The sequence below is a fragment of the Pieris rapae genome, chromosome 5, assembly GCF_905147795.1.
Source record: "Pieris rapae chromosome 5, ilPieRapa1.1, whole genome shotgun sequence".
NCBI classification, from domain to species: Eukaryota; Metazoa; Arthropoda; class Insecta; order Lepidoptera; family Pieridae; genus Pieris; species Pieris rapae.
In genome coordinates this window covers 2,461,943-2,488,614 of record NC_059513.1, presented here as the reverse complement: position 1 = coordinate 2,488,614, position 26,672 = coordinate 2,461,943, and the positions used below count along the sequence as shown (strand labels likewise).

At 33.6% G+C, this 26,672-nt stretch overlaps 2 protein-coding genes across 2 annotated transcripts; both read left to right on the top strand.

Annotated features, from left to right (window-relative positions):
- Positions 1-65: 65 nt before the first annotated feature.
- LOC110996344 (40S ribosomal protein S20) lies at positions 66-1,359 on the top strand. Its single transcript, XM_022263966.2, has 3 exons — positions 66-227; positions 467-628; positions 1,122-1,359. The coding sequence occupies exons 1-3, from the start codon at positions 225-227 to the stop codon at positions 1,326-1,328; spliced, it is 372 nt and encodes a 123-aa protein (XP_022119658.1). The 5' UTR covers positions 66-224; the 3' UTR covers positions 1,329-1,359.
- A 16,379-nt stretch (positions 1,360-17,738) lies between these two features.
- Positions 17,739-26,083, top strand: LOC110996330 (tubulin beta-1 chain). Its single transcript, XM_022263948.2, has 2 exons — positions 17,739-17,893; positions 24,475-26,083. The coding sequence occupies exons 1-2, from the start codon at positions 17,837-17,839 to the stop codon at positions 25,759-25,761; spliced, it is 1,344 nt and encodes a 447-aa protein (XP_022119640.1). The 5' UTR covers positions 17,739-17,836; the 3' UTR covers positions 25,762-26,083.
- Positions 26,084-26,672: the final 589 nt, after the last annotated feature.

The window sequence follows — 26,672 nt, the reverse complement described above, 5'->3', positions numbered from 1 at the left end:
ATATATTTTAAAGAAGTGCTACTAGTTTGATTTTAATCATTTAACAGAAAATGGTAACCCGTAAGCGTTACATGGTAACACTGATTATAAGGGTACTACTACTGTAAAATGTAAAACAAAATGTCTTCTTTTAATTTGACGTTTTGAGTGTAGCTGTTCTCCGGTTCAGCGCTGAGCACTTTTTTCGTGGAAGTTGTTTATCTCGACCGGGAAAACCTAACAAAATGGTAAAGTATGATCAGTTATAGATTGCAAAATTAAATTCTTACAAAGGTATCTTAATTATAGAGTTTTATAAAGTTTAGGTTATGTTTACACGTGCTACATGCGCGCGCCTAAACTTCTACTTTGATTTTAATCCACTTCACCGATTTACTGCTGTAAATTCATAATTATCATTAGCTCTCAATAAATATTTCTTCATTATTAAAGTGATTCATTATCATTCGGGATAATATATTTATAGGCAGCCGCTGTCGTATCAGGCAAAGACATTGAGAAGCCCCAGGCTGAGATCTCTCCCGTGCATCGCATTAGGATTACCCTGACATCCCGTAATGTCCGCTCATTAGAAAAGGTCTGCTCTGATCTTATCAATGGAGCTAAGAAACAAAAACTACGTGTCAAGGTTGGTATATATGTTTAAAAGTCACACTAAATCTCTTATTGTAGGTGTATTTGGTTTTTCTGAATATTTATACATTATCTTAAATAGGGCTAAATTTTCTTGTTATATCAATATTGAAATTAAGCAATTTCCAAATGTGTTGATAAATTTTAATTAATCCTAGTAATAATTCCATCCATATACATATAAGCGCTGTGTTTACCATGAGTTAATTTTTGTTTAATAAATTACAATTTACAACACTTGGTAATAGAATGCACCTTCATGAAGACATTGTATGTATTTAGTGCAATGTTCACCAAATCGGTGCAACATGACTGCATTCCAAAGTGCAGAATGTATGCTTTATGCTGCATTCTGCTCATAGGTCGGCAACATTTTCCAAATTACTACTTAAAGTTTTTAGTTACTGATTATTGTATTTCGTTAAATAATAAGGAAGGGTGTAACATTAGAAATCATAAAATTTATTTGACTTAAACTTACATTTTAGGGTCCAGTCCGCATGCCAACCAAGATCCTCCGCATCACAACCCGTAAGACACCTTGTGGTGAAGGTTCAAAGACTTGGGACAGATTCCAGATGAGAATCCACAAGAGAGTGATTGACCTTCACTCACCCTCGGAGATTGTGAAACAGATCACATCAATCAACATCGAGCCTGGTGTAGAAGTGGAAGTAACCATCGCCGATGCGTAGGCACAGCTGCCAATAAAAATGTTTAAATGAAGTTATTTTTTATTTTAAATTGTTTTCTATTACCCAAATATAATGTTTTAAAGAAATAGTTTTACACATGCAAAATTCTTGTAAATGGTTAGTTTTTTATTGAGATATATTAGATGATGGTGGCTAACTGAAAAGGTGCTCATTTAAAGCTCAAGTTTCCAGTCAAGCTCTTTGATGAGATTTTAATATCATTCAACTGATCTGAGAATGATCTTACAATAGCAACCCTGATTTCTATGAAGAGGGTTTGTACCATGTTTTCCCGTTAATCTTGAGACAACTATATTTAGAGGAGTGGAGGCCCAGAGATGATTTTTTCAGTCTTTCAATTTATATTTTATTGTGAAACTGAGTATAGACACAACTTTGTTATATAGGACTTTATTGTGGGGATACTGACCATTTGCATACAAAAACGTTAGGTTTAATCACGCTGTTGCTGTTAGAAGGTAGAGTTGAGGCGCTTCGTACCTATAAACGTGAACGCAAAGTGCAAACTCTTCACTTTAATTCTGAAAGTAACGCCATCTAGAGAAGAGAGAGGAAGTCCATAAAAGGACGTTTTAACTGTTTTGTATAGTTTAAGATGAGATTTGATAGATGGAGTCACTGATACTAACAACTTGATATTAATATCGGACCTTCAAGAAAAAAAAATGTAGGTAATGTATTGGTTCAATCCCTTTTTTTATGTAATTTAAATATACCCGAAAATTCTCTAATTAGCTAGATGGTTGTCAATACTGATTATAAAAATATTGTAATATCTCTAATTTCGGCTGTGGTACCAACTATTATACTTTATTTATATTAGGCTTCTCTAACAAATAGCTTTGTATTTATATTTTGAAAAATAAACTTTATTCACTTATTTTTCTAAGTATTAAAATGAATGTAGTGTAGGTTTTTATTTGTTTGTTGTGGGTCACGAGATTCTTATATTAACCCAAATTTCTTAAAGTCGGTTGCAGTCACGCAATTGAAATTAAAATACGAAATCACTAAGTAAATAATTTTATAGTTGATAAATTGGAACTGATTATAATGAATACAAAAATCACAGATAGTATATCTACACTCGGGACTTCCTGACGTAAATTTAAAAAAAACTTAAAAGTAAAATTAAATATATAATAAGTACAAAAATGACGTAAGCCGTAAAGCCGTCTTCAGGACATTAATATACCACCAAAGCAATCGCTGGAGTAGATTTTTATTGTTTGAGTTTAATCACTTCCTGTACAAGCAAAATCAATAACCATTTCCGATTGTCTATGCTTAATCTAGCGTGTCACCGGCTTTAAAAATTCATACATCTATAGGCTAAATATATATCTTAAGAAATGTCTATAGAACGGCTTTGTGCTCAATGTTTTCAATGTGGTTACATTAAAAAAGCTATTAAAGCAACCGACTCAGAGGATTAGCATCAATTTTATTATGATGTTAGAATGCTTAAAGTGTTTTTATTTAAAAACGTTATTTTTAATCTGTTAATATCTGGATCCTGACAACTGAGTTGATAGTCTAGCAAATGTTTTAAGACGAATAGACCTCTTAGTACTGATCAGAACATTTGTAACCCAAAAAACTTTACAGGTTTAGTAATCTCATGCTTAACAAACTAAACATAAACCTTAGCAACAAAAGTACATTCGTGACAAAAGTAGGACGAGTGTAATAAAATAAACGATTTTCGGCATTGCGGTACCAGTTACTAATAGCTTACGGAAATGCGATATGACATAACACACCCACATCTAATTTAGATATGTAGTACACATGCAGGAAATAATGCTACTTAGGCACCTTGTAGTTTAAAATTGGTATAGTTCTAGTCTAGTATTCCTTTCCATATCCAAAGGTTAAATTACTTGCCTCCTCTAACATCCAACAATAAAAATAAATTTTAATCGATTTTTATAAATAATTTTATCAAAAATATTTGTATAGATTTTTATACTTCATATGGAAATGTATGTCTTTGCATATTAAATTGCTTTTAATATTAAAGATCTTAGTTTTACAAATAAAATAAAACGAGCGTTGGGGCGAACATAAGAGGATGGGGTAAGGGGCTGACCACCCCAGGAAAGTGAGTCAATATTTGGAAAAAGATTACCTAATGGGAAAGTGCTGTACTGTATGGGCGTTGTCCAGGAGTAAAAACTAGGATTTGTATATACTTTCCTATGATTTAGTATAATTTGATTTACGGCATATTTCATAAAAACAGGTGAATGTAGTATTTCTCGATGGATTTATACAAAATATTCTACCTTACAAAGCATAGGTAACTTGCTTGCTAAGAGTTTTAAAAAGGCTTTCAATTTGCTTCAAAAGCTGCAATTAACGTGAGTACTCAACAAACTAAAATCCTATTCGGAACATGTACAATTAAATAAGTTATGTACGAAAGTTGTATAATCTATGTACTATATAATAAAGGTCGATGTACTGGCAGATCGATAGTGCCTGGATGCGGCAAGTTGCACTATCATGGATAGTTTAGCGTTGTTTAACTTACTGTAAACTAACCAACGGTATCACAGATTTTTGCCCACATCACTTTGTGAAATCACCAACGTCGCTGTAATTTCGAGTTGGGCATTGTTTTCCCGTCCTTAAAGAAAAGTTTAACAAGTTTTCAAAGGTAGACAACGAACTACCGAGCCTTCTAATAATTTCGTTGATTTAAAATAAAAATAATACAGTTTATTTACATTTCAATAATATTCATTTATATTTAAAGAGGATATAGAATAAAGAATGAGCGATTAAAATGGCATGGTATATGAAGAAAATAGAGGATGATAACAAAGAGCATATTAACAATGGGTTGCTAGGAAAGCTAAACGAGTGCATGGATTGACTGAGCGATGAAAGCCTTGCAAGGTATGAAAAAGAAAACAAAACAAACAAACTTGATAGTATAAAACAAGTAGTTTAGGAATATAAATATAGAAGTGCCTACAACATTTCCAAAAGATGTGAATAAAGGAGATGCGAGGTAAATTATAACTCAGTAACTGATCAATTTAAAAAAAACGTTGTTAAGTATCTTTAATTAGGTAATGAATTTGGTAAAAATAGGTAAAATTTGTTGACAAGTTTGTTACACATCCATTGCACTCCGCTTGCCCCGCATAACTAGTATCGGTACCCCTCTGACGCAACACCATATTAAAAGGAGATGGAAAACTTATACCAGCACTTTGATCGGTCATCTCACATCGGGTCGGTCAATTCTCAATTAGGAATAAATTTAAAATAAGAGGCTTTTGATCGGATACCTAGCATGGGACCGGTCAAACTGCAAGTAGTATTAAGTATAATATAGATAATTGTCGCGCAATTTATATCGGGTCGACTTAATTATCATATTTAGTTAAGTTATCAATTATTGTAGATTTAATTAAAGCATTTAAATTAATTTTGTTTTTTTTTTTTGGATTCACCGCTGGCCATCACCTATTTAGTTCTATTTTGGTAGTATTATTATTACTTTCTTCATTTTATCCTTATCATAATTGTCTGGATATAATACTAAAGAGTTGTATAAATGATATGGTGTTATTTAATTAATGAATAAAAATAAATGTTAAGTTTTACTTAGTTTATATTAAACTTAATCGATGTTAGTGCAACTGGACCTGCGCAATACCTAGGTACCAGACTTCTAGCGGTCCTGGTGTCCGAGAAAGAGATATCCCATAGCGACTGCATTTGCCCTCCCTTTCTACAGGATTAACTCGGGAACTGGTTGCCATGGTAACAGGGCGTGGGCTAGATTCCTAGGATCGGTTTTATTCGTTTTGTTAGGATTTAGTTTTAAAGTTTCCTTATAAATTGTTGTTTGAGTCACAAAAAAATATATTGGTTTCATCAAATAGAATTTTATTGTCGATATCTTTATTTGGTGTGTGGCTCGCCCTCGCTGTTACTAGAAGAAAGGAAATTGAAATATAATTCGTTTAGTTTTTTCTAAATAAATTTCTTTCCTTTTTTATTAAAGTGTTCTCGAAACGGAATAATATTTACCATTTTTTTATTAAGTTACTACCGCTTACAGTGCGCGTCATCGGGCGGCTTGATAATTCGTGGCTTGCCTTTAGAGATTTAGCACCCTTCATTTAAAGGCGAGCCTATACAATCAGTTTGCCAAATACCTCAACAGAAAACCATGCCCAAAGAAATAGTGTGCAGCATAATGTTCAGCAAATATGTATACCTAGGAAGTGAGTTCACTTATTTATAAGACATACACTATATACGGAAGACTTGAAACATCTGTGACCATATCCAACCCTGTATTAATTTTATCAACCAAATCTAAAAGTCCGTAAACGAAGATTAATGTTTCTACTTCTCTAGTGTTAGTTATTTATCCCTATTTTCTTACGCCATACGAATAAAGCCCATTTTCTAGATCATTGACTGTAAAAGTACGTTTGTGATCAATTTCGCCTACGCGTACGTATAGAATAATGAAAGCTTAGATATTTCAAACGTTATTTCATGAGCCTGATGCAAGTTTCTTTGCGACTGTGTGTTTGTGATATTTGCGTAAAAAAATAGATTTAATTTATAACATTCAAAGTTTATTTATAACATTCAAAGGAAAACATTATATTTACAAAAGAGAAAATAAATATAGTACAAGAATAAACTAGATTAAGAAATACAGTTATAGACAGTGTTGTGTTCACTATATTTGGATAACTAAATTAATTTGATAATTAAATATGTTTGTGTGATAAAACTAGATAAATATACATTTATATTTCACTCTAGTTCTAGAAGTATTATAAATATCAGAATATGAGGGTGGCTTTATTACTGTTTATCGTTGAAATTGATAGGATTGTAAATCCTAGATGGGGATGGGTAGATAATGACGATATTTTGGAGTAGTGTTTCGTATCTGACAATTTAAATATTTAGATTTGCGTTCATAAACACGCAGTAATCAGAGCGTTGAAAGGTCGTCGAGACAGCACGATTTAGGACAATAGTACGTCAAATATGTATTGAATTTCACCTACAAAAATCAGTATTATCGATAACAACTCAATGATAGAACAGACATTTAATTCGACGCTGGGTGCTTTTTTGTACACTAAATACTGTTATAATCATATTGTGTAGATTGGAACGTAGTTGATTGGAAAGCCTTTAGAATAACTGCAGAGCTCACACTTAAGATAAATGTGTGATTTACTTTACTTATGATTACTTAATCGTTGCTATTCATTTTAACTTAATGTGAATAAATCGTAATAATTAATATATAAGTTATTTAAGTTGCGGTATAAAAGATATAAGATTGTATATTAAGCATTTCCGATACTGCAGAAGTGCAGTTTGCAGTTTCTCTGCAGTTAGGAGGAGAATAGTTGAAGGGGCCACCCACTCCTAGATTTGAGAGCCTTATATAATATTTAAGTAGCCGGTGAGTTACACATATAAACTCGCATTAATAAAGTAAGATTGATTTTACATTGGTTATTGCTCCAAAAACTCTATTAAAATTATTGAAAGTCCTAAGTTCATTTAGTTTTAAGCTAAATTATTTCTTCTTCACTACCTTAAATAATTATATCTATTATAATATTCCCTCTTTGGCTGACCTTCGATTAGTATCTGTATTACTGTTACTCTGTAAACTCCTACACGAAACAAAATTGAGACGGTGTACCAGTGATTGTATAATTGAACACAAACTAACACAAGGCCTACCTAATAGGATCAAAATTGATGATTGTTTGTTTAAATAACGGATAAAGATCTTAATTTTTTCCATGAAAAACATTAATGGCAAAGAGTTCGTTTGGTAGAAAACGCAAGTGTTTTGTTTAATTCTAAATATGTTGTATAGAATCCTGAAAGCGTATTTTTATCTATTACACGTAAATGGACTTGACTTGAATTAAAGTTCTACGTCCCACATGTGGGGCACAGGCCATCCAGCACAGAGCAACAGGTTTATATTAGGCAGCTCTTTTGAATCACTCCAGGTCTTTCTTTCGCCTCTGCAATGGTGCTTCGTTTCCAGGTTTGGTTTTAGGTTGCCATGTTGTTTTTGTTTTGGGTATTCCAGACACATTTCTAGGCAATGTAACTTGGATCCCTGCGAAGGGTGTGGCCCACCCACTCACCTATATTGTAAAAGCAACTCAATTGAAAACTAGACGACACTTATTAGGGTAATGTTAAGTATAAACCACATAAAACCTTTTTGAAGAATGTGAAAAACTTGCTGTATTGCTGACCTTAAAAAAAAATGAAAAATCCGTAAACTAAATATAGCATATGTCAGATGGAATCATATATCAGCATATACCCTTTTATGGAGGACTTTTTATCTGAACTTTGTGTAGGTAATTGGGCAACATATTTCTGCATAATTTCTGCAATGTTGCCATTTTATACCAATAAAAATATCTCATTACTTTCTCGTTATACAAGTACTTGCATAATTCTCCTGTTATGGGCAGGCTCATTCATAAAAGCCTTGGGCCTATGACTTCACAAACCTGCCCACACGTTGAGTCAGCCGCCTACAAGGCAAAGTATAAACGTATCGTGCTAGCTTTGAACCATATTCTTTAAGGAAAAATCACAACTCAAGGTGGTGCTTGAATGAAACGAATAACTTTGAAGAAGATGCATCATTCCACAACTGCGCGTTTTTTCAGGCAGTTTTTGCCGCGCACCACCACTCTGTGGAACCAGCTGCCAACTGAAGTATTTCCGAACCAATTCGACTTAGGGTCCTTCAAGAAAAGAGCGTACCAATTCTTAAAAGGCCGGCAACGCACTCGCGAGCCCTCTAGCATTGAGGGTGTCTATGGGCGGCGGTATCACTTAACACCAGGTGAGCCTCCTGCCCGTTTGCCCCCTGTTCTATAAAAAAAAAATCATTTAAATTTCTCCTATATGGGGTAGTGCTTCGCTCGTGTTCTTTACCCGCGGACTTCATTTTCCACACAGACTACGTCAACCCAATAACCCAATACTTACGAGGCTAAGCAAAGAAGCCTGGTCTAATAACTGTAAAAATTAATGTAGAAGTTTATAGGTACGATGCCTAGAAGGACTACAATAAGTAAGTTTATTTTAAGTCGGGAGCCCCCTAGAATGGAGAGCGTCCATGGGCGGCGGTATCACTTAACATCAGGTGAGCCTCCTGCCTATTTGTCACCTGTTCTATAAAAAAAAAATAGAAATTTTTCAATGCACTATAGATGAATGAAATCTAAGTCAAATGAGAATGGTGTAATATATGGGGAAAATTGATGTTTAATAACTTAATATTTTTCCCACTGTAATTGCTTGTACTAAAATATTTTACTTACACAACTGTAGTGTGTGTCGTAACAGATTAACGGCAGAATTTTATTAATCCAAAAGTGCCTTAATTTAAATATTTTTTGTGTCGCATATTTCAACAAGTAATGGTTAAATAATCGTTTAATCTCGACCAAGTTATCTCAAAAGAGATATTTGTACAATTTCTACGAAACTGTGTCGCTATTGCACACATTATAATTTTTATTCCATTTATTTTTATTAATTTTCATTTTACTGGAATGTTCATTAAAGGATCCAAGATGGACGTGACCTAAACTAATAAAGAGCTGTCAAAATCTTTTTCGTACAATTTGACAGTAACAGTTCTGACATATTGTTAAAAAACAATTCCAAATTTAATTTCATAATGTTACCAGAATACAAAGCCAGACTTCCAAATTAGATTAGGTGGTATATAATCCATTTTTCGTGTATCTCCCTGTCGCAGTGGGCTGGGGTGGGCTTACGTCATCCTGAGTCACACGGATCGATACATCCAGACATGTGATAGGGAAAAAATACCTTTTTATACGCACTTAAAGCGAACAGTAGCAACGCCTAGTCCGCATTAATTAATAACTTTGCATGAAAATATTCTCTAGTAAAGTGGCTTATCCATCAATAGGATATAATATATATTTCAAAGCCGCAACTCACTAGCGAGCCCTTGGGCGATGTGTCTATGGCAGGCTGTATCGCTTAAGATTGGTGAGCTTCCTGCCCGTTTGCCCTCTGGTATATACAAAAAGATATTATGTCTATTAGCCATGTAGATATCGTGCACAAATCTGTGCTTCACCAGGGTTTCGCAAGGTTAGGACCGACAGGGTTGGGTGCCCATCTGACGTACGTATTGAAATATCACCAACTTTTAAACAATTTAAACAAAAAGCTTTGGAGCCAATGATTTTGTAATGTTGTTATTCTTTTTGCCTAGGGTTGCCAACTATTCTCTTTTTCACTAAATTATATACTAATATTGATGAACAAAAAAAAAGTATACAAAGTAATGTTTGCAGCATCAAAATGCAAATATATTATAAGTAATTTTATTTATTACATTAGTATTAAATAATTAATAGTGGAGGGAGGATAGAGCATCTATTAATCTAATATAAAATGAGCTCCTTATTTATTTCAATTTCAGATATAATTGTGATGAGGCGTATAAAGTTTTTAAATAAGATTGTAGGTAAATTAGTAAGTTGTGCAAGAAGCTCTAAATAATATTGTCTTTTATAAACATTGGTAGCTTTTACACATTTAAACAAAAAACTTTTTTTAAATGTGTAAAAGGTCACGCACGCTGTAAAGCACGCGAAATGTCGAATAAAAAAATTATGTTAAATAATTATAAGTTTACAATAATATATAGCTTCGATTTGGTAAAAAAGTGTTTTCTTTAAGCTCTAAATAAATAAAATAATTTTAATTTTTCTTCACTACAGCTTCATATTCTTCATAGAACTGAATATCCTTTATTTCGTAAAAATGTTGGTAACCCTGATTGCGCCATGGATTCGGTCTGTGAAGCCTGTGAAATGACCGGAAAACTTCTCAAGTTAGGCAGGTTTTGACGCACAACGGATCAAATGGGTGTCAAAGTGCGGAAACCATACATATTCATATTTTTAAATGCTAACTTGTAATCGCGTTGTGATTTCATCTAAATAATAATAAAGCCCGTTTAATTTCCAATCGTGACAAAAAAGATAGATACAGCTTATATTTTTTACATTATATACATTATTTAATTCTTTCTCCATTCCCTTCCTGTTACCGCTTCTATTTATCTCTATCTATTTATATCCAGCTTTTATTGGGGCGCCCCCTTCTTTATTTCCCCTTTGGTCCTTTCCTTACAGTTATCTTTAAAGTCCACCTTTTATCTGTGTATATTCCTATATGGCCCGCCCATTGGCACTTCTGTTTTAGGGCATTTTGTTAGTGATTTCATATATACAAATGAAATAAGTAGTGAGGGTAGGCTGTTATTTACGTATAGAACCTACTATTTACATAAAAGTCGTATCCCTCCATACTAAAAGACCCCTCAGGATTTGTGTGCGGCGATATCGCGGACTTCTCGATTGCCAGGAAGTTGTATGAACCTGTATATCGCTGCGTTTGATCTTATTTCTTACATATTTCATAAATTTTTATTGTCCTCGTTTTATCGTGTGATTTGAGAACAAATATATAAAATAGAAACTAGATGAACTAGTTTTTGAATCGTTGAACCTTTGACTGAAATATTTATTGGAATTAAAGATATTTGTTCTAATTAAAAGTCTGCACAGTTTCTGATTAAAGGACGTAATAAAATACGTTATCAAACACCGATGAATATGTATAGCAATGTAATAAGATTCACATCATTAAGCGCAGCTGGCTTAACAAATTATGCCACGTCAGCCGCCATTTAGCCGCCCACGCGTTGTCATGGCAACAAAATGAAATGTGTCATTGAAAAGAGTGTTCATAACTTAATCAATATTTTAAAGTATTTCTTCGGCTACAAAAAGAAACAATGGCAATGAAACTACTACCAGCTAGAATGGAGTGTCTAAAATATTATATGTTTGATGGTTTTTATATAATTATTAATTAATTTGTTTCGTAATCCTACAGCTAACATAAACTATATACAATAAAAAACACAAACATAACTATAATCAATCACTAAACATATTTATTATCAAAAGTGAAATATGTACTTAATATTACGTATACTTGTCTACGTAGCACTGCATTTGAATTTGAATTATGTTTCTTACATTTGATGTGCGGTGTCATTATAAATTATTATATATTTTCTCATTTACAAGTAAACACAATATTTTCAAGTATTATTTACTTTTTAATTAATGGTTATAGCCGCTAGTCTACCATATCATACTATACCTACAAAAAGGTTCGAACAAGTCAATAAAAATATTAAATACATTAAACTAAGTAATACGTTATTCGGCTGTGTTGTAAAATGAGGGTATGTGAGTGTGTGTATGAGGGGTGTGCCCATGATGCAGGTGATTTAGTGCCATGGATATTATTAGTACCTACTCTTTTTAAACATATTCCGCGATAGTTTAAGCAAGTCAATGCTTTAATAGCGGTCTTAGTATGTCGGGGCTGCGCGATACAAACCAGTTTTTACAGTATCAAAGACATTGAAAACGACAGACCTTAGAATATCAGCATCATATAAGTTTCGTATCTTGTATTGTAATGTCGTTGCAGTCCCGGCGGCAGATCAGCTCAAGCAGGGTTTTGTGGGTCTAGGTTACCGTGTACCTTCAAATGCCTCCAGGGTAATTGCCTCAATTGACAACTGTTTTTTTATTTATTTTTTATTGATAAAGCTTGCCAACGCTCTGCACATTGATACATTGGTAAAAACAAACACAAAATACAATTTTTAATGTGACAAGCGCTTTAAGGCAAACATGACATACATATCAATCAAAACAAGTATTAAACAAAACAAACATTAAAAAAAACTAAATAAAAATCTATTCTGAGGGGAGCAACTATGGACTACCCTGGACACCGGTGGGCTTTGACCAAAACGCGTTCTAGTTCTGTTCTTGTTGATCACAATAGAATATGAAATACTACTGTAGGTGTTCAACGTACTTGACGTCAGCACCGAAATACCGAACCATAAGGAGACATTGCCAGTTCTCCAACTCATCCGTATAAAATGATGTTCTTCGTAAACATAACGTTCTTGATCCTACATTACTAAAATTACTGATTTAAATTATTGTCTAGTCATGTAAATTTCGACTCATCTACCTTATCAAATATGGTATGCATCCATATAAAATTAATGTGCCCGATTGTTAGTTGTTATTTATAAACATAGTCTGTATCGGCGTCAATTTTCTTTTATAGATTTTTGTGTTTTATTCGGTTTTTAGGTATCACAGTCATTTTGATGAGTGTAACCTGCAGTTGGAAGCCGTTCAGAAGTCTTATGCTCAGCATCTGACTGCATCGGCTTTAGACCCGTTTAACAAGAATTTGATGTGGTTATAACTATTTAACATGTATAAAATAAACTAATGATAACTGCAATGAGGTGAGACAAGAACAGGACGTAATAAATTGGCAATAAAGATAAGCAATCAATGAATATTGTTAATAAATATGTTTATCTGTATTTTCGTTTTGTATTACTTTAGAACTATTAAGCCGTTTTCTTTCGAAGATTTTAACATTTCATTTTTTTTATAGAACAGGTGGCAAACGGGTAGGAGGCTCACCTGATGTTAAGTGATACCTCCGCCCATGGACATTCTCAATGCCAGAGGGCTCGCAAGTGCGTTGCCGGCCTTTCAAAAATTGGTATGCCCTTTTCTTGAAGGATCCTAACTCGAATTGGTTCGGAGATACTGAAGTGGACTTGTACGCACTGAAGTGGGCAGCTGGTTCCACAAAGTGGTGGTGCGCGGCAAAAAACACGCAGGCTCGCTGAAGCCACACACGCAGAAAACAAGAATGCTGTTGGCACAAAAAAAACAGAAATAAAAAGAATAAAAGACGTTTTAAAAGACTTTACGTGGCAAGAGGCAAAGAGAATTGAATAAAGTTAAATTAATATATATTACATTTATATATTTATCGACGTTTTCCTCTTAAATTAAGTACAGTTGCTATTTTGTAGCCCGAAGCCATGATAACAGAATTCTTATTAAGACTCCAAGTATTGAACATTCTAAATTAAATTGTAACGTGATAGTATAAGGTATAGAATGCCTTGTATTGAACTTATATGTGGGTATTCAAGTTACCGCATAAGGGAATGAAATCAGAAGTATTAAGGTCAAAAGCAAGTATTAAACGGCGACGGTCTGCGTGGAATTAGGATAAAAAAGTATATTATTTTGCTACTCATAATTTATCGAAATTGGTTTATCAGATAAGAACATAATATCGGTTATAGCATTTCCGATTTCATTCGATGTGACAGCTTTAGTGAGCAGCAGAGTTTGTTATGGAAGAGCTGGCAACCCTGACATAGGTATTCTTATTTAAAACGGTTCACAAATCTTGAACATTATAATGTGTTGTTCATAATTAATGAACACATTTTTATTTTATTAATTTTTCTCAAGAAGATAAACTGCTATGTACTGGAAAACATTTCGTGTATGTCCTAAAGACCTTTAAATAAAACTGTCAATGTAATAATTCAATGGGAGTGGACAACAGACGAAGCAGACAGAAAAAAATGATTATCCCAAAAACATTTAAACATTTTCCTGCTAGAGTTGATAAACAACCTTTAGAAAAATAATTTATTTTATTAATGATTATTAAAAATCAGTAAAATTAATATTAATGTAATAATATATTTTAATCATGTGATGATGTAGTGATAAAATACTATAACACTGTGATGACATTCTTGATAAACAACACTAAATGTGTTGCATTTAACTTCTACGTAAAATTCTACCTATTTATCAATTCGAGAAATTTGTTAAGATTGTACCACCATGATGTTTTGAACCATATTCTTGAATAAAAGTATTGTTAATATGAGTTATCCGCCTTCGCAACAACAAGAACCTCCCTGAGAACATTTACATCACAGAAGACTACCCTAAAGATGATCAATATGAGGAGAGAGCTAAAAGTCAAACAGCAATAAAAATAAAAAAGGAATTTTTTTTTCTTAACCTTCTAATACTTAGTTTAATGTAATCTATATTTATATGTATACCTAATACCTAAAGTTGATCTGAGTAAAAAGCTATTATTATATATTATATGAGTTAACGGTGCTTGTATCAGTGCAGTTTAAGGTTAAGGGTAGGGCTCCTGAAGGTCGTGGGGTTCGAACTCCTGGTCCCAAACATAAAGGATAAAGACCGACTAAAACACAATTTTTTTTAATTTTGTTAGAAAAGAAAATTAACGATACACACATACATGTTTTTAAAAATAACTCTATACCACTACGAAGCGGGCACAAAAAAAAATGAATACAATATTTTATAAGTTCAAGAGTTGAAATTTATGCAATTACATCATGTGAAATTAAAATCATTAATTCCACAAGTAACTTATGTTCAAGAACGTCAGGTTTTCGAAGAACATCACCTTTTCGAAAAAATCAAAATTTAAATTGACATTTATTATTAAAATATACAGGCGGATAGTGTAAAATTTACAGTTGAGACTGAGGGAGATTTAGTCAAATACTTCAAAAGACTTGGACTACGGGAGTCATATGGCAAGATTCAGAAACGATACTTAGTGCTAAGTATGACCAGAGACTAATAGAGACGTACCAGACTAAATCCTACAAAACCACTATACAGTTGTTATATTTTGAGCTCTTTACGTTGATGTTTTACAGTTTTTAACAGATTTTTTAGTACCGTCGATTCTTTACATAATTTGGATACTCAAGTTTGCCTTTGCTTGTAGATCTGATTTTTAATTCATTCAGTGTTTGATGCTAGCGAAAGCGCGATTTCAGTGCGCCCGCGCCCCCCTAGATCGTCGCGCCCTAGGCTGCAGCCTAAGTAGCCTAAGGGTTAATCAGGTTCTGAGTATGACTCCCGGACGTCAGAGCCGTATTGGACTTTGACAAACAGGAGTCATACTTTGCTAAGTCCACACTTTCAATTTTACGTTCACTTTTCTTAGTCTCCCTCGATTTAGACCGTTGAAGATATAAATAAATTTGTCTCTTTGAAGACTGTCGCAATTTTAAAGCGAAATTAATCAAAATTCGACCAAAGGCGTTGTCTAAACCATAATTATCAATTCCTAGAAAGTAATGTGTATTAGTCACAATTAATTTAGCGAATTCTAATAACATATATTCTTAGTTGTTCGACATTGACATACATGCGGTTTTCCTCGTTCAATGCTTAACGATAAAAATATTTTAAAATGTATAAGTAAAACCAATATGGTTCTATGGGAAACAGCTCTGGGGGTTAGCAAGCCTCTCTAATATCATCCTACAGCGGCTACTAACACTGCGAAGTGAAATGCTGAAGTCCATAAATATCTGGGAATGGCCATTGTCGAAGACATTAACAGATCAACCGTGCGATACAAGATGAGACTTCAGCAACACGTCAACCCACGCTTGCTTCTTGGAAACAGCCGACAGTGTATATCGGCTGAAGAGGGAGAAACTGTCTGACAGTTTACGAATAATGGAGGGGAAAAAAAGAATATTGTATTTGTGTTCCCTCCCTGATAAAAGCCAAGAGGCTGATTGCAGATGGTTTATAAGAAAATGCTAAAATATCGTCCAATAAAATCATTTTTACGAATAAAAACTTGGTGTTCTTTCAAGTTCAAGTTAATATGGATACAGTGAATCAGAGACGCCTACTTCTTTACTGTTTTGGTAAACAATATTTAATTCACGATGTATTGATGATTTTTATAAAATTTATAATTTAATGGCATACTAATACTTTCATACACAAGCCCCATAGGATATTTCACAAAGGTTATGCTTTGTATATATAAATGTAAGTAAATGCAATATCTATCTATTTGATTTTTATTTATTTAAATTGGCGCCTGGCTGATTCGCGGTAACCCCAAAACTAGTGCATTCTTCGTTCAACGAATAAGTACCGCAATATAGCGTTGAAATAGTGCCAGCAACCATTTTTAATTATTATAATAAATAAATAAGAGTGTTATAAATAGTTTATATTTGTTTGTTACTAAGCATATTCTCATCTCAAATTTTTATAACATTATCACGCACATATATATGTGTGTTAAAACTTAATACTTTTTTATAAACAGTCCAAAGAGATTGGACCTCATACTACAGCTGTTAATCTATCTCTATAAATATAGTAAAATTATGTAAAACAGTTTTTATGATGATGTATTCAGGATTTTGATCATGTATTAGGATTAGTATCCTAGCTGGGGTATTCCAATTAAAACTGGGAAATTATTGGAAAATTCACCTTTAAACCTTCCCTGAACTTCCGCAAATATTTCAAGATCATAATTAGCTAAATCGGTCCGGCCATTCTCGAGATTTGTCGCTAAAACATAACAAACAAACAACAATTAGTTTATATAAGATAAGATTATATATAGATGGATAGTAATCTAGCCTAATCTTTATTATTAAAAAACATCGACGAAAATGAATCCACCTTTTTAATCTGATTTGATATACACAATCAGAAATGTACAGAGAAGAGATTCCCGAACTGTGCACCAATGGACCTTCTCTTTATATGGACATTTAAAAATCGCTCTTACGATGAGACGAATGAGAAAACCAAGATGTCGTTCACAAAAAAAGTCTACTGCGTTCGTCAGGGATAAGGCTGATCAACTTGCCTTTAAAAAAAACAACACGGCTATGTTATACATGGCCAATCACCTCCTTGCTTTTTGAAAAAGCAAATGATCACGAAACAGATACAGAAATCTGAATCCGAGACCTAAAAATTGGACAGGAAAGCGCTACAATTTTTTTTTAATATGCTGTCGGTTTAGAGGCTGCAATTTGTTAGTAATTACATAAAATACCAGTAATTTATTTGCCCTTGTAAATACATAGTATAATTTATGAATATTTTTTTCACTTGTGAAAGTTATTACATGAAGTAGAATTTCCCTGAATTGAAAAATATTCGTTCTTTCCGAATAATGCTCAATTAATCGTAGTGAACAATATATAGACAATATATTATGATATTTTATGATTTATAAAACGATTAGCAGTTCAATATTCAGTTTCGCTTGCGTGACAACTAACATTTTGTTTCTCCGTTCTAGGTCAAAAGTTTCGTGTCCCATTATAAATGCAGGGTGCGTCAGGATCATGATACATTTCTAAAAATATAAAATGTGTTCATACGAAAAGGAACCAACCCTTTAACCGCGTCCTGATAAGTTTACATCCATAAATAGCTAACTTGGCTGCCAAATTGATGTGAAGTTAGCCGTTGAGATGGCGTCAGCGTTCAACCAATCCGAGCGCGCCATTCGCACGATGCGCGGAGGCGACGCTTGCTTCAAAATACCCCACCGCGCCCGCCATTTGATCAATCTGCCAGTAGTGCTGTGAGAATCGTGTAGTGTTAAGTAATTTATTATTCTAATAAATCAAAATGAGGGAAATCGTACATCTCCAAGCGGGTCAATGCGGTAACCAGATCGGAGCTAAAGTAAGTACATTTGATAGAAAAACAGTAGTTAAGTTTTTAACATGCTAAGATAACGTAACGGCTAACGGTTTTCTCGACATGTTCAAACATGAAAGTCGCATAATACTCAGAAGTAAGGGTCGCTGTTTCTCTTTTGTATGGAACGTTTTTGACAGTTGCGCACTAAATTGTATTATTTCACGCAACACCCCCTCAATCCGTTTCCTCTAGGGTTGCCACCCTATATTACCCTGGTACCTGGCGGCTGGAACTAAAATAGTGGTTTATTTACTTAGCTCCGTCTGATAACAACACATTTTATCATATTTGCAGTTGCATAATCTAAACGTGACTAAAAGTTATCACTAAGGTGCAAAAACGTTAAATTAAATTGTTCTTGCATTTGCGAAACTTTTACGACTCGCAGTTAAAATATGTATTTGATTTGTAAAATATATAATATAGCAGCAATTTTATACTTTCGATATATTTCATAGCTTTATGTTTGATTGTCAAGTTTACTAATTAACTAAAAATACTTTAGTGTATAACAAAAATGCCATATAAGGCAACTCGAACGAATGAAATATTATTTGTCATACAAAAACCGGATTCTCAACACAACATAAAAACTAAGGCCACAAGGATACGTCATCTTTACATAAAAAACCGGTTTTAGTTGTAGATAAACATAATCACCATAGAAATAAACAGGGAATTTAGTTTGTTACCTTTCAAACTAGTTTGGAATATTTAAAAATTTTTGGTTCCAAATTCATCCACTAAATAATTTATGATAGTACATAGATTAATAATTATATAACGAACTGTGTAACTGATACAAAAATGTATTTAGGTATTGGCGCCGGTTTACTTATAGCAGCGAAAGACTTTTTAAAACTTTCATTTACCTATAGTCATTACTTAATAATATTAACTGTTAACCAATGACTAAAGAAACGATGAAGAAATATTATCTATAATACCATAACTATTACGATACTTTATTCAACAGCTACATTACTTAAGTATTAAACTTCAGATGCAGGTATAATGGTTTTACCTAATGTAGGGTACTCCGTAGGGTCGTTGTAGCGTCGAGATTAGGAATTAAAAAAAACTATTTGGCGTCAATTCTCTAACAGGTCACGAGATTTTGATGATGATATTCTATGGAATCTTATCTAATCCAACAAAAAACTCCGTAGGTTGAATGAGTAGTTGAGAAATGGGTCCATTTAAAGACGTATTTGTTATAAGGTTTTATCGAATGCACTCTTAAAATGTATGCCATCAGAATCAGTCATGTTCAGAAAATTACGACCCTTTTACAGCAATTTCTACTTAAATTAAACACCAATTGATCGATTTTACCGATTAATAAATAACCGAACAATCGATTATAATAACGGGCGCATTTGTTGGCCAGTTGTTTCAATTTCCGTTAACAACGAGAGGAAAATAACAATGAAATAAATCGTTTAACCTAAATAATAATAAGATATTTAGATGTAACTTACCGTGACCTAATTTTCGCTTAGTCACGCATTCTTGGGTTCGATTATTTGTCAAAAAAATCTTGCTTCCCCGTAAAGATAAATCTTATATATTACACACCTATCACCCGGAGCGTAATTTGAAAGTTTAACATATCTTAAAATCTAGTTCCAAGAATCTTATATACAATGTTAATTGGATCAAAAGGGTTCCTCAGACGCTTTAGGAGAACCAAAGAACAAAGTTTAACTCACATTTTATGTGATGGAAATTATGCCACTATTTCCGGATAGGCCTTAATTCTTTAATAAAAAGTATCTTTAAGCACTTGTAAGGTACGCAGCAGATGCTAGGAGTACTCAATACTACTTTTTTGCTTTACCCTCTGTTCCGTAAAATATGTAAAGCTTAATTAAGTAATGATCTTCCTACACTTCTCGAAGGCGAGTTTCGCTCAGCACAGTTAGTTACAATTATATTAGCGATAGTACATCTCAATTATCTACAACGGTGTTAATTAATGTAAATAGGGCATAATTGCCGACTTTCTTTAAACTGGTGAAAACAATTGTCTATGCACACAATACTAATTTTATGCATCTCTAGATTTTATCTTTGGAAATCGATTGTGAAGTACGTTGATTTAACCACTTAGATAAGATGAAAACATGGTTTAATTTTTATTAATTAATTATTTTTATAAATAATTATATATTGAAATATAATGTCAGCCAGCCTGCCAGCGTCGTTTCGCCTTAATCTTTTTACTAATTAAAGAGAAAACTGGTTTTTAGGTTTTCCATTACTATTTCTCTCTTTCTATAAAAACCTTCTCCAGCCAATTTGTTTATGAAATCCTCTCACCCAGCTCGGAATGATTATTATGCATTTTTATGTTGGCATGACAGTAGATCGTAAAGTATTTTAAGGTAAGGTAACATTACCGAGGTTACGCTGTATTCCACTTAATAAAGAAACAAAAAACGATACGTTTCAACTAGTTTTATGTTTAGAAATCACAACGGGATATAACCTGACGTAATCCTAACCAGAAGTACTGCAGTTTTATCGAACGCATTCCATCGCCATGAGGCAATCCATTACTCGGAGATCAAATAGGTACAGATGCTCTCTTGACACAACTCACCTTTAAAGTCTATATTTATCTGCAATATCAGATTAGTAGACTAGGCTAACACATCTTCGTCCGTTGCATATCGATAGCCTACATTTCTCAGCTTGTCAACGTTCATTGCTAGACATTCACAGTACAACTATAATATTAGTGTACCTTCGGTCGTATGATTCTAATTCGACACTAAACGCAAAATAAGTAGGTTTTGACATAAATTGACATTTGTGCGGAAAGACTTGTTATTAGAAGTTTAGGAATTTAACTCAAGTAACAAGTTCGTTCTAGTCGAGTACGATGACTAATGAACTATGTAAATGTTAATTAAAAATGTAGGTTGAAACTAAAATTGCACTATCTTTTGTAAAAGTAATTAATTTTATCTTTAACCTTAATTTCACCGTTTTTATTTGACTTTGTTTTACCGTTGTTTATCGAATCTTTGAATAAGTAGACAACACTGAATAAGAAATCGGGTAGACAAAGAAGACAAAGGTCATATATTTTTTTTTATTTACTATTATTAATGGAAAATATGTACATTAAAAACTCAAATGACAATTAATTTGAACTGTATCACATATATTTCGTAATCGCCCCGTACTGAGAGATAATACCGTGTAGATGAGAGACATAATACAACAGATTTAAATAAATTTATTTAAATTTGTATGTAGGAAGTATGGAGCTTCCATTCCTTAAGCTGGAGATATTATTAATCCGAAGCATTTATTATTTATATGTAAATCGTGATGCTTAATTTTTTATTTAAAAATGCGTTTATTAATAACGATTATGTAAAATTAAAACCATTAAGTTACCATTAAGTTAATAACAAATTTAATAGTTGATACCATAATATATATTTTATTTTTGTTTTTTTAAACTGTCTACAATCCTCCCAATGTTTTTAATAAAAGCATTACATGACGCGACAATTTTGTACGAGTATTAATACAGTCTGTTTTATAAAATATAAATATGTACGTACACACATCGTAGGCAAACTAGTTTGTCATTGAAATTAGGTTTTCAATATTTCTTGATCCAGTGTATTAACCATTAAATAAATAAATAAGAATATGCATTGTTATTTTGATATTTTAATGAATCATTAGAAATTCATCCGATCGTTCACGACAAACCTGTGTCAACAATTTTATCACGTCTGACTAACAAATTGGCCTTGAAAATGTATTTTGTTAAATTACTTACAAGACTTATTATGAATAATAGTATGACTCCTTAGAAACACTAAAATCAATATTTTTACTAAATTTTTATATTAATAAATTTTAAGTTTTTGTATTGCGTGATGTTGTGATGTATTCTAATAGTAAAAAAAATAACAGTTGGTAACCCTAATACATGTATTTTTTACTAAAAAGTGTATCCAAATCTCACATTATACACAATATTTTATTAAGTATGGAGCTTCAATTCTTTAAGCTACAGAGATTATTAAATCCGAAGAATTTATTGTAAATCGTGATGCTTAAATTTTTGACATCAATATCACGGTGTCGTAAGCGCTTATAAGATACATTTTATTTTCCGTCGCGCCCTTGGATTTAAGATTTTTTTTTAAAGATAGATCTGACATGATAGTATTAAAACAAAATATCAATGTCAATAAATACCACACCGCTTACAATGCGTGTGTGAGAATCCGGTGACACGCACAATTTCCTTACATGATTATACTAGACAATAGTGTTGCAAACATTTTACACACTGATGAGCACGTCCCAGTTAATATTTCAGCATTTTATCTTATCATGCAGATTAACACCGGGCAACGAACCAGGGGTCGTTGGCCGGTGGCGTATAAATAGCTTCGTACCATGGCGCACTTTCTAACCACTTGAACATGAATAAGTTATTGTGTAAGATTAAAACGTCTGTAACATGTAGGAAAAGCTACAAGCTACGTATCTCTTGAATAAGATTTAGACGATAGGTAGGACTATTGTGAAAACAATGTATATTTTATAGAAAACAAGGAATGAATATGTTATCAATATTGAACGAACGAAATTCTTCGTTATTAGAACTAATAATCTCTTATATGTGTAGTAAAATACTTTGGAATAAATAGATAGGTAGGAAACTGCGCGAGAGAAATAAATTTTGGAAGGAAAAAAGAAAAAGAATTATTTACATCCATCTGCAATGTTTTTTTGTAAACGATAAATATATTTCATAATCATTAATAACCTAATGAACGAGAAATTTAATAAAAAAATAATCTTTTGTTTGGTATAATATGTCGATTAAAAATTTATTTATTATATTTCATATTTACCCCAATTATAAAACAAAAACATAATTTGGAAGTGTATGAATTTTTGTCAAATACCTCTTAGCAACCTAAAGCAAATATTCATAATAATTTATGATATCATATTACAAAATACTCCTCACTGAATTAATAATGTTGCAAAAAGCTAATAAAAGTGAGGTTTTTGCTCTTTAACGATGATTAACGCGTTATTGATCTTCATCATAATTCAAATATACAGAAATTCACGTGCGAAGTAAAAGTATGTTACATGATATCCGATTCCAACCATAAAAATAATTATTTACTGTTAATGGACGTGGCGAAGGTTTTTTTAATAAATAAATGAAACAACCACGAATAGAGAAACATATATATTATTTTATGGACAGCTGGTAAATGTAAAAATAACTATTTAAAGTATTCTGTAACCCTTTGAAACTACAGAATTCACTATTAAATATCATCATCATGACTCCACTATAACTAAACCCAAACAATTGAATTATGTCTCTTTTAGCAAGGATTAGTATAGGTAAAGCTTTTCGTAATCTGTGGCACAGTTATTTAAATTAGAGAACCCTTTTACAACTTTTCTATCTGTCATGTCGTGTTGAACAATGAACAGACGGGATTTTCTCCAACTAGCACATTGTTCCGTTCACACGGCATTTCTAACTTTCATCTCATCTCTTATTACATTACCTTTCACTTTTAATAAAGCATTATTCAAAGCTTTTATTATCTCTATACTTTCTGGATCAGATGGTATTTAAAATCTAGAAAAATATCTCACTATAATCTGTGGTAAAATTAATCATATCTTCAGCTTTCACTCCTATAACAATCGACAACGTTAATCAACTCCGAGCATGACGGCTGTAAATCACGCGAAACAGATAATTAATAAAAATGTCTAGAGACTATCACATTCTATTGTATAAAACTTAATCGACTTATGTGTATATTAAACCGTGATTCTCTCTTAGTTATTGATACTATTTCAGACCGATTACTAATCGTTCTAAAGAACCCTGAACAATCGCCATATTAGTCATTTTCTCTTATACGGTCGGCTGATGTTGTTTGCCTTACACATACTTACGCCTACAAGCCAAAGGATGACATCATGCACCGCGTTACTGAATATTAAACCGATTGGTCGCTAGGCACTTAAGTTAACCTTCCTTGCACAAAGCCTTTTTCATCATGAAAAGTATCAGACATTACACAAGCAATTGACCATATGGCGAATAAAGGTAATCAGGATTTTTAAGGAGAATCGAAAAGTGGCATTCGAATGGTAATTTTAAAAGGACAGGTACAATACGTTCTCTACATATATGGTGAGATAAACTGAATATGGACGAAGTGTAGGCGTAACCAGTCGCCAAGGCAGCGTGCCTCAATAGCTTATGAACGTCTTACGTAATTCTTTGTACTGACTGAAATTATGCCTCCCGTCGGCTATTATTGATGGTTCATTGAGCTTTATTGTTCTCGACAATCTCAATCGTAAACGAGATCTAAATAGCATTCGAGTACAAATCATAAAATGAAACTTCTTGGAATTCTACAATCGTATTAACCGGTTTGAAAGTAGTCCGTACATTTACAATCTAAGTGCTTTCAAGTAGATGCTTTTCGAAAGCTTCGACATGAATAAACTAATGAACTCCCTTTCTTTCGCAGTTCTGGGAGATCATCTCTGACGAGCATGGCATTGACCCTACCGGCGCCTACCACGGTGACTCCGACCTTCAACTGGAACGTATCAACGTCTACTACAATGAAGCCTCTGGGGGCAAATATGTGCCTCGTGCCATTCTCGTTGACCTCGAGCCTGGCACCATGGACTCTGTCCGTTCTGGGCCTTTTGGACAAATCTTTAGACCTGACAATTTTGTGTTTGGACAGTCTGGTGCAGGAAACAACTGGGCCAAGGGACATTACACAGAGGGCGCTGAGCTCGTAGATTCAGTTTTAGATGTAGTACGAAAAGAAGCAGAATCCTGTGATTGCCTTCAAGGTTTCCAACTCACACACTCCCTCGGTGGTGGTACCGGATCCGGTATGGGAACCCTTCTCATCTCCAAAATCAGAGAAGAATACCCCGACAGAATCATGAACACATACTCAGTTGTACCATCGCCCAAAGTATCAGACACAGTAGTTGAACCATACAACGCGACTCTCTCAGTTCACCAGCTCGTAGAAAACACAGACGAAACATACTGTATTGACAACGAAGCCCTATACGATATCTGCTTCCGCACACTTAAATTGTCCACACCCACCTATGGTGATCTCAACCACTTAGTGTCCCTCACAATGTCCGGTGTCACAACTTGCCTTAGGTTCCCCGGTCAGTTGAACGCTGACCTCCGTAAATTGGCTGTCAACATGGTACCTTTCCCACGTCTTCACTTCTTCATGCCCGGTTTCGCTCCTCTCACATCTCGTGGCAGCAGACAATACCGAGCACTTACCGTACCAGAACTGACCCAGCAAATGTTTGATGCTAAGAACATGATGGCTGCCTGCGACCCACGTCATGGCCGTTACCTCACCGTCGCCGCTATTTTCCGTGGTCGCATGTCCATGAAGGAGGTTGACGAGCAGATGCTTAACATTCAGAACAAGAACTCGTCCTACTTCGTAGAATGGATCCCCAACAACGTCAAGACTGCCGTGTGTGACATCCCACCACGTGGTCTCAAGATGGCCGCCACCTTCATCGGTAACTCCACCGCCATTCAAGAGCTGTTCAAGCGTATCTCGGAGCAGTTCACCGCTATGTTCAGGCGTAAGGCTTTCTTGCATTGGTACACTGGGGAGGGTATGGACGAGATGGAATTCACTGAGGCGGAGAGCAACATGAACGACTTGGTCTCAGAGTACCAACAGTACCAGGAGGCTACCGCCGACGAAGACGCCGAGTTCGACGAGGAACAAGAGCACGAGCTCGAAGACCACTAGACTGTCAGTTGCTAAGCAACCACGACTAAATTAAATGCCATTATCCGTTACATTAAGTAACATTAATGATTCCTATACAATGTAATTTGAAAAGACCCGCTTTCTAACTTTTAACAAAACGCACGAGTTTAACATACGTTTTGACATGAAAGCATTTTGTATTGATTAATACATTCCTTGTGATTCCGACCTTTCAGGGGCTAAAAATGTTTGACCCCTTCAATGTATGGACTAAACGGTTGGCTTCCATTTTGGAAGTTTTTGAAAATGTTATATTTGTGTTCAAGAATAATTTAATGTATATAATAAAGTTTTTTATTTATATTAACTTTTATTTCAATACGCATTTTATAACCCTTGATAAATACATTACAAACAAGTCAATATAAACAGAATTCTTATCCGTAGATATGAGTTACAGAAAACAATGCTTTATCATGTGAAGTTTAAAACTTGTTATCGATTCATATAGGTGATATAGAATATCCATAAATTATTTCCTACGTAAAGTATATTTCTTTCTATTTGATCAAGAATTTGAGATTATACGTAGAGAAAGTCTGAAACACAATTTCTTGACGTTTATAGTAATTGACAATTGACATAAAATTTAACGGGAAACCGATGCAATTAGTTATGGTTTTTACTCTCCCTCACTGCATTAGGTCCATAAACTTAATTTTTTTTGCCGCTTGCGTTGCATTTTTACCTCTTTTGCAGTAAGATTTTAAAATGTATCTAATGTCTTCATCAGATTCACTCATCTAGACAGCACGAGAAGTAAAGAAAAATCTCCTATTTCCTTCCTAATTTGAATTTGGAATTATCTTCTTTAAAATTTTAATTATACCAAAACCAGCTAGTTGCAAATAGTATAGCCAAAGAGATTTTATCACAAGTTCATACATACG